At 36.8% G+C, this 13,920-nt stretch overlaps 2 protein-coding genes across 5 annotated transcripts; one reads left to right on the top strand and one right to left on the bottom strand.

Moving 5' to 3' along the window:
• Nucleotides 1-761: 761 nt before the first annotated feature.
• Nucleotides 762-5,403, top strand: LOC111453962 (protein EMBRYONIC FLOWER 1-like). 4 transcript variants are annotated; one of them, XM_023095207.1, is made up of 4 exons: nucleotides 762-943; nucleotides 1,476-1,602; nucleotides 2,149-3,760; nucleotides 4,048-5,403. In XM_023095207.1, the coding sequence occupies exons 3-4, from the start codon at nucleotides 2,165-2,167 to the stop codon at nucleotides 5,257-5,259; spliced, it is 2,808 nt and encodes a 935-aa protein (XP_022950975.1). In that variant the 5' UTR covers nucleotides 762-943; nucleotides 1,476-1,602; nucleotides 2,149-2,164; the 3' UTR covers nucleotides 5,260-5,403. The 4 variants fall into 4 exon arrangements, with proteins under 4 accessions (XP_022950975.1, XP_022950973.1, XP_022950972.1 ...); XM_023095205.1 differs by having other exon boundaries at nucleotides 1,459-1,602; XM_023095204.1 differs by having other exon boundaries at nucleotides 1,459-1,602; nucleotides 2,146-3,760.
• Nucleotides 5,404-6,459: 1,056 nt separating this feature from the next.
• LOC111454284 (ER membrane protein complex subunit 1) lies at nucleotides 6,460-12,553 on the bottom strand. Its single transcript, XM_023095710.1, has 12 exons — nucleotides 12,283-12,553; nucleotides 11,664-11,791; nucleotides 11,092-11,154; nucleotides 10,484-10,605; nucleotides 10,145-10,260; nucleotides 9,240-10,047; nucleotides 8,270-8,995; nucleotides 7,877-8,098; nucleotides 7,705-7,800; nucleotides 7,427-7,621; nucleotides 7,227-7,340; nucleotides 6,460-7,003 (listed from the first exon to the last, which is right to left on the bottom strand). The coding sequence occupies exons 1-12, from the start codon at nucleotides 12,387-12,389 to the stop codon at nucleotides 6,743-6,745; spliced, it is 2,958 nt and encodes a 985-aa protein (XP_022951478.1). The 5' UTR covers nucleotides 12,390-12,553; the 3' UTR covers nucleotides 6,460-6,742.
• Nucleotides 12,554-13,920: the final 1,367 nt, after the last annotated feature.

Here is a 13,920-nt window from a genome sequence, read left to right as displayed (position 1 = left end):
CCCTAGTGGATTAAGATAAGATAAGGTTAATTTCCTCGAGTTAATACAAGAATAATTCGACGTTATATATATTAGCTTTGATGTACACGTTCATATCTTTTATACTCATATATGGAATTAATTTAAATTAATTTTTTATTACATAAATATAGTTGAACAATACGGCTATTTTTTTCTTAATTAAAATTTAAATTTGTTCGATCATAATTATTTAATTAAATATCCAAATTTATTTGGGAATGAGCTAGAGATATTTATGTGGCTAAATAATTAAATTTGATTAAGTTAAAATTAGCATTAAATTTTAATAAAACACGGATAAATATTTCTTATAACATTTTATCATAATTAAATTTTAAAATTTTGAATTTAAATGGAATTGACAATAAAAAAGAAACTAGGGTTTCAACAGTTGAATTGTAGAGCCACGCGTCTCAATTTCGCGTGTTGACACGAACCAATTAAATTCATCGTATGTGCCAAGGCATCATTCTTTATCCATGATAAGACAAGGCACATTGCTAAAAAGCAAGCCCCACGCTCTTCTACCGAGCGTGTAATAACACTCTCGATTTTTAGGGTTTCTTTTTGAAGAACCCCAACTCACAGCCAAGTGGCAACTTATTATTGGTCGTAACCTACTTCTTTCTCTCTCATGTAGGTGACATGGCAACCGGCATGGGCAGTTTTCTTACCACGAAAACCAAAATAAAAAAAAAATAACAAAATAAATAAATAAATAAACAAACCCACAGACATTCTCTCTCCAAAACACAAAAAATACTCTCTCTCTCTCTCTAAAGGGGTTTGAGCTTGAATTCTTCATCGGCGAGTGTCTAATTCATCCGTACCGTCTGAGCAATGCTTTCTCGGTACACAGTTTCGCCGTGAATTGGATCGGAGGTGACGCCAAACGACGCCGTTTTCTGATGGATTCCGGCCGGTAACATCTTCGCCTTTTTACTCTAATTTTTATTTTCATCTGTTTCAATTTTTTTCCAGTAAAAAACGGATAACGATTCGGTTTCAGCTTAAAATATTTAGGAACTTTAGCTCAATTTTCACCAGGTTTTTTTTATTACTATTTTTTTTTACCTTTTACTTTCGAAATTCACTCATTTTCGCTATATTTTATGTATTGTTTTGGATATTTGTATTGAAATTTTGAATTAAATTTGTAATGTGGCAACGCCCTAATTCTAATTTTAGCGTATTAATTGTTGAATTACCGTTAAACCAAAGAATTTTAATAATTTTATATATATCTTTTACACAAATGTTCCAAAATTAGGGTTTTCTTTCGTGCTACAGTGTTAGCGACTGTTATTTTATGTGCCAAATCGGTTCGTATTTATTTAATCTTAATAATAACAATATATATATATATATATATATATATATATACACATACATACATACATACATTTCTTGAACGGGGAATTTGTGTATGATCCTTAGGATTAATGTGATGGAAGAGAAGAATCATGGGACTGATGATTCCAAGGCTGCAGAAAAATGTATTCAAATTGACTCTATATATATTGATCTATTTAGCTCCAATGATAAATGTGATGGGCAGAAGTGCCAACGGTTCTCTATACGGTAAGCTTCGACGACTTTGCTACCGTAAACACGTAGTTATGTTAATGATGTATTTTTTGTTTTGTAAGAACATAACATTTTACGACTTATTTAAAGAAGGTAAAGATGTCTTGATTATTCGGTTATATATGTTCATGTTGGCTCGTAACTTTGTATGTAGTTGTTTCCTAGGTTTTGGGTTACGGACTTTATTCTCAAACATATTGTATTGTAAGGGAGGGATTTCGAACCTAGATGCTAGAGTAGTGCTCACGTAGGATTCGAACCGAGATTTAGAATGAGAGTAGTGACAATCCGTGGATGAAAATGAAAATATCACGTGCCTTTAACCCGAGCATAGTTCAATTAGTTAAGAGTTTAAAATAGATCAAAAGGTCAAAAGTTTGAATCTCTACTCTTACGTAGAGCTGTTACGTGGTGATATTGTAGTCGTAACGACGGGTTTGTTTGTAGAGTTTATGCAATAAGATTTGATGATCATTTTGAATTTATCCAAGCTAAGTGAGGTAGCTACCCTTTTCCTTATTGAATCTATGAATGCAACAGTGGTTATGTATCTGATATGAGCAAAAAGGATTGGAAGATCTGTTGGCCATTTTCTGATCTTGATGATATCCATAAGTTGGATGAGCATATACTCTCAGCCCCACCTGTGTATGATCCGAGCTTCGACGCGCAGCATCGTAAAAGTCGTTGGCAAGATAGCTCTGAAAAAGCTGTAGAAGGTTTCGTCTTTGATAGCTATCACAGCCTCGGACACTGTTCGATTGCTTCCCTGAAAGCTCCGAAACAAGATGTGATCGATGGAAGAACAGTCGTTGACGATGCCTCGAATTCGAGTTGCCAACGCTCTGGCTGTGATGAAAAGGAAAAGAAACTTGAAGTTGCAGACTACAGTACTGGTACACTCTTTTCTCCTACTATGCTGCGAAAGCAAACTCCTGCAGATCATCTAAATGGAGAGTTAACCTTGGTGGCATCAGAGAATGACAGTACGGTCGACATCAACCGAGCATGTTGTGCCGATAAACTTCAAGACAATGGAGATGCTTCCATGGAATCAAATGAAAGCACAATTTCATCATCTGAAAGCGCTGAAACAGTTGGAAATTGTCCTCGTCGTTGTCATCGTCGAAGAACTCCAAAGATTCGTCTGTTGACTGAATTACTAGGAGAAAATGGGAATATGAAGGCTAATAAACATGTTCAAAGTTATCCATCCAACGGGATGCTCGAGGCATCTGCGCAGGTAGACGCGACGTATGCTTCCAAATGCCAGGTAACTATGGTTGGAAATATTTGGAATTCAGATCATAAAAGGCAAAGAAGGTTGCCCCGGATCCGAAAGAGCAGGCATCGAGATCGGATTCCCTCGTCTTCTAATGAGGATAAGCAAATTCAAGCATGGAGTGGGGAGTTAGAAAACTCTGTTTCTAGTTTAGGAACTGGAAATGCTCTGCCTGGAATCAATAGGACCATGAAGGACCTTTGGAGCAGCAACAAAGTGGATGGAAACAGAAGTTCAAGAAAGAAGAACAGTAAAAAGTGTCCAGTGGTTGATCCATACTCTGTGTCCTCAGTGCCATCTAAAGTTCAAGATCAATGCGAAATTCGGGCGATAACGGAATATCGAAGTGATGAAGAAGCATTGGATAATGCTGCCATTATGGCACATAGAACTCTATATTCAATATCAATGAATGCCATGGAGTCTAAATCTAGCACATCTAAGAACACAAACTCAAGCCAGGATCCTCTGATGGTTGAAGGCCCTGCTGGGTTAGTTTCTTGGAACAATGGAATGCCGAGGAAGGATTCAGCTACACAGAAAGAAGTGGAAGCCATGAAAAGTATGGCTAAAGCTCATCGTTTTCGATATGAAAACGATACGAACAATGAAAGAGAGTTTCATCTTTCTTTCCATAGCTATTCAAATCCACAAAGGGATCACAAAAGAATCTGTCGTCGAGAAGAAAACGAGCTGCCTACTTTTCTGCCTGAGCAAGATGACACTCCCAGAATAAGTAAATTTATAAGGAAAGATGCTGAAACAAACATTTTCTATGGCCAACGGGTCGACCGTGTGCCGAACAACTCGAGCATGCCTATTCCAAGACGAAATGTGACAGATAATAGCTGGTCTCTACTGCAGCAAAAGGTATGTGCTTAAAGACGCATTAGAATATGCCTAATGTCCTTTATTTCCCCACTTAGTTCTTGTAACGACCTAGGTCTACCGCTAGCAGATATTGTCCTCCTTTCGGGATTCCCCTCAAGGTTTTTAAACCGCGTCTGTTATGAAGAGGTTTCCACACCCTTATAGTGTTTCGTTCTCCTCTCAACCGACACAGTTCTTTTGTTCTTCTTTGTTTTCATTTTGATGTGTTCTTGTACTATAATGAGTGCTTCACAGAATTCCATTTCTTGCATAAAATTTATGAACAGGATATATGCAGTGGAAGCAATGGTAAAAGAACTATTGATCCTCAGGAACCTATGGCTATAAAGAGTAAACAGATTAACCAGAGAGTGTACCTGGCATCTGACAGTGGAACTTCTGATGATATTCCCATGGAAATCGTTGAACTAATGGCGAAGAATCAGTATGAAAGACGTCTTCCTAATCGTCGAACTAATGGCGAAGAATCTCGCTTCGACACGAACCACCTGCAGAAGAATCATACGCTTTGGCATAATAATGCTTCTGTTCGTTCTCAAGAACAATCATCTAATGGCATTCAATGTTCTTCCATCGGATCCAAATGGCGAAGTTGTACTGAGTTTAAACAACGCAATGGAACAATAGACCATTTGCCTATTTCAGAACGGAATAAAGAAGTAGCTCATACATGGCGTTCTTCTTCTTCTTTGATACCAGATCATCTGCCGAACGGATTTCAGAGATTTCCGGCGCATTTTACTGGCAGAGAAAACATCTCAAGCCCTAGATCATTACAGATAGGAAACGCAAAGGCACAGAAATTAGCAGAGAGTTCATTTCGTCGACGTTCTAATGGGATTGAGCTTGAACAAAATCTGGTTGGTTCATTGGAGTTGTACTCAAACGAAAGCATATTAGCAATGCACTTACTTAGCCTCATGGATTCCGGAATGCGATCGAATGAACACACGACTGGAGGTCGGACGCGAAAATCATCGAAGAAACCTCCGATTCCTCGTCCACTAAAACGCAACGAGTTTTCTGTCAATTCTGCTGTTCATGATGAAGTTCATACTCCTGCAACCACTGCATCTGCTAGTAACTTCCAGCATAGTAGAGGATTTGGAACCAATACCAATGTTTCCGGTCAGACTGTCTTCAAGTCTCGAAATAGCGCGAACATGAAATGCTCGGATCGATCTACGTGTAGAACATTTCCTGATAATCGCGTACAGAAAGGAGTAGTAAATGTACCTAATGCCGAACCGTTGGTGCAGCAGATTGGAAGAAACTCCAAGGAATGCAAATCCATGGCCGATACTAGAGCTCTGCAAAACCAGAAAAGCAGTTTTGAGACTGAAATATGTAGCGTCAACAGAAATCCTGCTGATTTTAGCTTGCCAGAAGCAGGAAATATATACATGATTGGAGCTGAAGACTTCAAATTTGGACGAACTCTTCATTATAAGAACAGATCAAGCCCTGATTTACTTTAGAAGTAGGCTTGAAGAATTTCTCATATTTACTCTCTTGTTCTTCTTACAGGTAAAATCCTTAATTAATTATTAATTTTATGGATTAAGCCTTGGATTATATGAATTCAAACTTCTCAAGCAACCTATTATTTATATTTAATGCAAATGCATGCCAAAGTTTAATTTATTTATTTATTTTTTATATAATGATTTGAAATTAATTTTTTTCTTATTAGAGTGGAACGTAATATACTTTTTCAAAAAATTTACAAAATTAAAATAATAATAAAAAAGAATATTAAGATAGTTGAATTAAATACAGTCACCATAGTTGACGACATCTTTGATAAGCACAGAATTTTATGTGGATGTTTCATTTTACAATTCCAAGAAATTAGAGTGAACTAACCGAAAAAAATATAGGCTTAAGAAAATCAGTTAAATTACAGACACTATAATTTATATAAAACTAAATAGTTCTATGGTTACCTTCAAGAGGCGCTCATCCCGCTACGTATGGATATAGAAGAATGTCACAATGCAACTAAAAAAGACGGTGCATCATCAAACACACCATGTAGTGGTTACCTTCAAGAGACACCCATCCTGCCACATATCATAGAAGAATGTCATGATTCAATCAAAAGAGGTGCTCATTCGGCCACGTATGGACATAGAAGAATGCCACGATGCGATCGAAGAGGATGGTGCATCATCCAACACACCATGTAGTGGTTACCTTCAAGAGGCACCCATCCGGCCACGTATGGACATTGAAGAATGCCATGATGCAATCGAAGAGGACGGTGCATCATCCAACACTATGTAACATATGCATTGAAGAGGAAATGAGACTTAAGCCATATAGAAACATCAAATAGACAAGTGGCAAAGATAAGCTTGTTGAAGGGTCGGTAGACGTTGTCCCTTTTTCCTATGAGTTATATACTATTTAAGCCGTAGTATTTATTTATTTTCTCGTTGTTTTCTTCAATTCTTCAAATTATTCGTTTTCAAAATCTTTTCTCACAACGTGCCTCGAGGCCCGAACATACACCGACATTGTCCTCGACGTCCGAATTTCTTACAACCGACTTGTTTGAACAAGTGGATAAAAATTTTCGTTATCCCTAAACAAAAATTTAACTTTTCAAAACTATAGGAAACAAAATTGTAATTTAAACAATAAAATAAAAACAAAGCCTCTTAGGGATTGGGATCAATTCCAAAAATTGTACTTTTATCACCTGAAAAGGACAGTCAAAATATGTGTTTTATTACAAAAACAAGCATAAAATCAAAAGGTAAGAAACTAGCAAGTCATTGTCCATCTATATTCGAACAAATTAATTTATAAATCTAGGCAAAAACATGATAATGATGATGAAGAACTTGCGCGCTCAACAGAAAAGAGGATGACTAAAGCTTGGCGTGCCTAAAATAAGAGATACATGGAGGATTTAAAAACTATCCTGAAATGAAGATTAGTTTCTTTTGAGGGAGATCACTTCCACTTATCTTGGAGCTCTTTCCTCTCAGAAAAAACCCATGTTGCAAAGATGGCGATCACGAGAGCGACGATAGTTATGAGAAGTAGAGCATAGCTGAAATCTTCAGTTAGCGAATCATATGTTCTCGAGGGCGTAATCCGGGTAAAGAAGAGATCCACTCCGTATGCAAATGCAAGGGTTGTCGACTCCAACTTGGCTGGTATAGTCACGACACCTCGAAGACCTTCGACTTGAAGCGCGTGCGTTGCGTAGGTCTGCACAAAAACACAACCCAGTCCAAACCAATTATGCCAGCTTAATGAAATGCTGCAGACAATCAGGTCTGGTCCACATTGGTTATCAAAAGCAATGGCTTCCAATTACTTTGTAAATCCAAGGATTTCTATCTTCTAGTTAATATCTAATATCCTAATGTCACTTAATCATTCTAGGAGTAATTTGAGAAATGATAGGCAAAATGCAAGAAGATAAACACACCTGAGGAATGATAGGCAAGGAATCGGTGAGAGGTATAACGCCTTCTTCCCTCTCAGCTTGTGTGGGATTGATAGATCGTCGAGGATCTAAGTAACGTTTGTCGAGAGCCAAAATCTGCAATGACTCACATTTAACGCATCCCGCAAAAGATATCGAAATGAGGAACAAAGACCAAGCAATCACGTGTTTCAGAAGTTAACCTGATCGTTTATTGTACCAATCAGAAGCTGCTTTGATGTTATACCCTTAGATGTTGATGTAACTGATATTGCTTTCACAGAATGAGTGAAGAAGTAGGATTGTGATTTGGCCAAAATTTCGGGTCGAGAATATGACGAAATTGGCGAAGTCAGGTTATGCTTTCCAATAATAAGCTTCCAGACATCTATGTTGTCCTGCAAAATAAATTGTCTCAGATAACGTGAACCTACATAGAGCGTCGATCATGTCATAAAAATCTTAGTACACATTCACATACCGCACGAGATTGATCATAAATTTCGACCACCGACATCTCGTATCTGTGTGCTTTAAGATTGAAGTAGTGATAGACAACCCAGTTCTCACTAAATACCTACATAACATACAAATTTTGTGAGAAAATTTCATCTATACACAATGGAAGTGGGCAATTAGATTGGTGAACTCACGGCATGGACGGGACCCGTTGAACCATGATGGGTCATACGATGTAATATACGACCATTAACAATGTCGATAACATATACAACCAACCAGGAATCCTCTGGGGTAGTAGTTCCAATTTCACCACTGCTTTTTGGTGCAACAGTTGCCAAGAAGAGCAGATTTTTTGATATATATTTGTACATCACATCTTGGTCTGCTACAACCTTTGCTTGCGTATGAACCACCTAGAATATGAAAATTACATAAATATTTGCTAAAAGGACAGAGAGGTATTAAAATACTTAAACAAACACGCCACAGTACTTCAAAAAATGCATTGGCAAATTAAATGATAAGTAAATAGATTACCAAGAAAAATATCTTATGGACTAATCCACAAAATTATAGTGTCTAACCTCATTTAATTTCCGGGCAGCGGTCGCAATGATTTTCTCTGACTCGGATGGAAGTATAATCGACCAAACATCCTTGCTCTCGAAGCAGTAGTCATCCGCTACATCGATACAGTTTCTTTTCAACGAATGTCCTTTAATGACGCCACTGTCAGCTTCAACTGAATACCAGTATACGTTTGAAAATTCGGATTGCAGGATACTAATAGCTTCAGAGGTTTGTGGATACAAATGAGCACGGCTCTGAGCATCTATTAAAATATGGAGGCGTTGCTCTGTTGAATCAGTGAATGGAAGTGGAATAACTTGTAAAACCGAGTGAATCTGGCTCGATGAACTAATCTCCCTCCCCGTGTAAGTGTCAACAAATGAAAGTAAACCTGGTCCATCCATACTTTGTCCACAACGGCCTACTACGAGCACAGATGGATTCTCATCCATGGCACGATGGTGGGGGTCTTGCCATTGATAAATATTGAGCCATCTTGGAGCACAAGCTTCTGATTTATGGGAAGCTTGCAGTAAACGAGACCAGACAATGCGGCCGTCTCCAGAGTGCAATGCAAAGAGTTTTCCTGATTTAGTTAGAACAATAAGCAGTTTTCGGAATCCATTGTGATCCCGACTCATTTTGCTCTTATCAGAACTCTTCAACCTCATATTTTGAATAGCTGCTACATCCTCAGGGCTTGCAATCATTAAAGTCCCCTTGAGTTTCAGCAGATGTCCCTTTGAAGAACATGACATATCAAAGGGCATCTTGTCAGGTAGGAAACATTTCAAGAAATACCAAAATTTCGTTTTTAATCAACTAACCAGAGCAAGAAAAATAATAAAATATTCGAACTAGAGACTACCGAGTAAAAGGAACCAAATAGTAGGCTGACTATGTATATAATAATGATTTTTAATCTTAGAGAACATTATCGCTTGTTCATAATTTAGTTCATAATATTTTGAAAGAGTTGCATACCTGCAGCCATTCAATGAGATTGTGCTCCACCTTTGCTATAGAGACGCCTTTTTTTTCAACAGGCAGTTCAGATGTTACTACATTTACAATAGAGGCAAGGCCATCTTCCCTACTCCACACAACTTCACCTTGTTGTACTAATAACAGCGAATGGTCTTCCATGACAAGTAGAGCCCTGAAACCATGTGACCGATCTGTCCGAATGTAAGAGTGCAAAAAAACCTTCTGGACAGTTCCTCTGTGACCATCAATTACTATATTTTCATCGATAAAATTACTGCTCCAGTTATCAATAAGCTTGACAGTTAGATGCACATGACTTCCCTCGTGCTGCACTAAAGCAGCTGCAAGCTGGCCCTCTGAAACCAAGAGAGCGTCACTTAGAGTTGCCTGACTGTGAATTTTATCCACCACCTCCAACTCACCTTCTCCTTTTACTCGTACTAATGTTAAACGAGAATCAACTTTAACAGCAAATAACCCAGAAAGCTTTGAAGGCACTATTTCAATTGACCCAGAAAGTTCATCAATGAGATGTGCAATAGGTGTCTGTAGAATCCCAATTTCACCATTCCTAAGGTTTATTATAACTAGATTTGACTTAGTGGCGTCCAATGTCACAAGCACATCATCAGAAACTGATACTAATTCTCCAGAAAAGCCACCAGAAAATGTTGCCGTATGGTGCTTCACCAACTCTCCACTCTTAACATTTATTTGAAACTGATCAAACTGAGTTGGACTTGAAAATCCCACAGCATAAATGGTATCACTTTCATGATGTTGAATGATTTTTTGAATTTCAACACTGAAACGGTGATAAAATCAATAATGATATCAGTGGCACAGTGATTTACATTTTTCAAAAGAAATAAAACTTGGCACAAACTCCACATTTGAAATACCTGTTCTCTGTTAAGTCAATCTTCCAAATAACCTCACCGTCTAGGGAGGAGACAGCATGCAGACAACTGCTACCAAAAACTAGGATCACAGTCTCATGGTTGGCTTTCAAACTTTTCTGCAAATTTTATGCCTTACATTAATCAAATAGTTACTAGAGAGAGAAAAAAAAAAAAAAAAAAAAGAATATAGAAGAAATTGGCTTAGCACCAGTTGATCCACTTAGATGAAAGGAATCAAATTCAGAAAATACAACATTTTGTTAAATAGGGAAGAGAAACAATGCATAACAACTCGAAGCAGCAAATAAAAAATCAAATCCTTAAGTGATATTCACTTACTGGAACCAATAGCAGTGACTTTGATGGATTGGTTCCCTGAAGAAAAGTCTCCCACACCATCTGACCATCAGGAAGGTTCCACGCTCTTAAAAAATTCCCCTCCGATGAAAGAGAAACAACATCTGACATCATTTCGTTAAATATTTAAGTGGCATACTAAAAGTGGAATTGTAAAGCTTAATTGGTATTTCAACAGATATAAAGGACCAAATGTGAGCTTAATTAGTATCCATTATTAATAACTGACAGGAAGAACTAAGTATACTTCACATTTGTACAATAATGATGGATCAACAACCATCAGAGAGTAGCATTCTTTTAAAAAAAATACTGATGTCGTGACACAGGAGTTACACCCCTTGAGTGATAATTTAGGTGGAACAGTAGAGGAAAATTCATACACCACAGAGGACATTAGAATTAAGCATAGATGACTTGAGGGTAAGATTTAAGATCTTCAAAAGAATCAGCATATTCACGTACTTTTTACCAAACTCCTAGAGGAATTTCCTTTGTACACAATAAGCAATTCAAATAAATGTTCAAAATGGCAGAAATAGTACTCTGGAGAAATATTATATGGATAAAAAAAAATGTGAAGGCCTTACATTTTCCAAGAACGAACTCGATTCCATCAATGGAATCATTGGGGCCAAGGACATGTCTCCAAACTGCACAAAAACAATTAGAAGGTAAGACTTTGAATAAAAGACAAATGAACTATTTTCAAAAAGAAAGCTTCCACCACCGCCAGAAGCAACGTTGTATTCTTTCTTCAACCTTGTTAGTACATGAATCAATTCAAATAATTGGATCATCCAAAACTTAGATAGAAAAATGGAATTTCATTGTCTTAACTTTCATTTTTTGCAAGATTATTATTATGGGTAGCTCTAATAAAACACATTGTTTTCATGTAAAAACTCGACTTCTCGACTAATATGTTACATAATTGGTTCCCATCTTCTCAAATACTATGGGCTATAACAAGAGCATCCATTGCAGATTGGGCACCTTAGCTCATTATCGGGGGGGATTAAACAATTTTTTCTTCCGTTTGTTTAGAGCAAAGGTTCAGTTAGAGCCTACGTAGTTAAGAATTTCAATTCAGCTTCCTAAGTCATTTGGTTATTGGTAAACCCACTAAGAAAAAAAAATGCTAAAGGAATGTTAAGCTCACAAATCTCGCCATGCCGAAGATCAAGTGACGCAATTACATTCTCTTCTGTGGATACAACTACACGCTTTCGCCCCGATTTTGAAGAATGGAATAACGCGTGCTTCGCTTTCCCCAAGTACTGCTGACGCCTATAATCGAGGGATCACTTCATAACTTTAACAAATTGAATTGAATGGATGAATAATTCAAAGCTATTAAAATTCAACTAAAAGCTAGAGGGAAAACAGTCAATTGAGAATCTGAATTTGAGAAAAGACATTCCAAGTTAATCACGAGCAGGATAAGAGTCACAATGCAATCAATAGGACGCAAACTAGATACACGACATAAACCAAGGCCTCCCTTATTTTGAGATACTGATGAACATTTCGAAGAAAAGTATCAATAAACAGGTGAATCCAAACGAGAAACTAACTCGAATGGATTCGGAGCAATCCAAGTATTTTGTGTCAGTATATACACAAATATATCGAGAAAACGAATAGATCAATTACTCTAGCAGGTCAAGCATGGCGTATATCTAATTGGAATGATAAATTCTCCAATCAAAACTTTTCCACAAATTTCCTAGCCAACCTAGCACAGCTGAGGAATAAGAGCTCAAGAGAGGGCAACGCACCAGTCCATAAGGCCAACCTGATCTTCGTAAAGCGAAAATCCATAGTTCGCGAGTGATGCAAATAATGTAACGAACAGAAGAAGATAAACCTTCACCGTCAAAACCATGGCGACTTTCAACTCTCCCCTTCTGGCAGTGAGTGACCGAGAGAGATCTGAGAAGAACGAGGAGCTCGGTCGAACGACGATGCCAATGACCCAGTGGTTTATTTAAGCCGGCGCTAACCCAATTTATAAACCCAATTTTCTTCCCTCTTTTTTCCCGAATTTTCCTTCGGAGAACTTATTTGGTAATGTACTCTTAACTAAGATTTAATGAGATTTTTATATATTTAAATTAATTATTTTTTTTCTATGCTCATTTATGAAATTTTTATTTTTAATAAAAGTATAATATTAATATATAAAATAAAAATCTATGATTTATAACTTTATTTCAATATATATTTTAAAACCCGACAATAAATAATAAAAAAAATAAGTTTAATAACTAAATAGTAGAGATGATTTTTTTCAGCTTTAAAATAGTAATTAACTGCTTACACGTGAGGTGAACTGTGTATTTTAGTTAAACAATTGTTAGAGTGGGAGATTGAACTATTGGGCGGTGCCCCGAATCCGTACAAGTAGAGACCTTGTCTGTGAAGTAAGTCGCCTCTCACTTACGATCCAACGAATTGGGAGCCATGTCAAGTATAATAACTAGTTCTGGTTGTGGCTCCAAGACTCGATCCATTACTTCAACCCCCCTCCCAATACAGATCGGAACTCTATACTCGAATTGAAGCGACCAATGTGATGACTAAATGGACGTCGAGAGTGGATTTCTCGATCATGATCTATAACGATCTTACATACGAACTAGAAAAACTTATCATAATTGACACATTCTGATATGAACCAAGAGATATCAATCATACACTATACTTCAATGAATATGTGAAGAAAAATATTGTTGAAATTATCAAAAGATATTTCAATTCATGCCCATTGAACAAGAATGAAGTTTCAGGTTATAAATTTTAGGTAAATTACAATTTAGAGTAATTTAGAGTTATTGTATTTCATTAATGTATTTTAAGATTTTTTATTTAAGGTAGATTACAATTACATAACGGTTAATTATGGCTATCAAGTAGGAATGTTACGAACTCTTGGAATGTTTTTAATAGTTTCACTCTAAGAGTATATAAAGCCATGTATGTTATATTTGTGAGAGACTTGGAAAATATAGTAAAAGAAACATTTGTACTTTAGCTAAGTTTGTTTGCAATTCTATGTAGTTTAGGTTGCATGTAGAATCATTTAAACTCGACATGATCAATCTTGCTGGTAGAGTGATTCGAACCTCAATCAAGTGTTATTGCCTTCAGATATTTGATCAACAAGGATCATTCAAGCTAGATATGATGATCTTGCTTGTGGAGTGAGATCAACAAGGATCATTCAAGCTAGATATGATGATCTTGCTTGTGGAGTGAGATCAACAAGGTAATCTGAATCTTACTCTACTTACAGTGATTCCTTATCTTATCACATTCTTGATTTAACTAGACTTGATTCGATCTATCAAATAAGATAGGAGTGACAATGTAACAGCACAAGCCCACTGCCAGCAAACATTGTTCTTTTTTGTATT

This window comes from Cucurbita moschata, unplaced genomic scaffold (assembly GCF_002738365.1).
Source record: "Cucurbita moschata cultivar Rifu unplaced genomic scaffold, Cmos_1.0 Cmo_Scf00016, whole genome shotgun sequence".
Classification (NCBI taxonomy): Eukaryota; Viridiplantae; Streptophyta; class Magnoliopsida; order Cucurbitales; family Cucurbitaceae; genus Cucurbita; species Cucurbita moschata.
The sequence above is the reverse complement of the archived record's forward strand: the minus strand, read 5'-3'. Positions and strand labels throughout refer to the sequence as shown.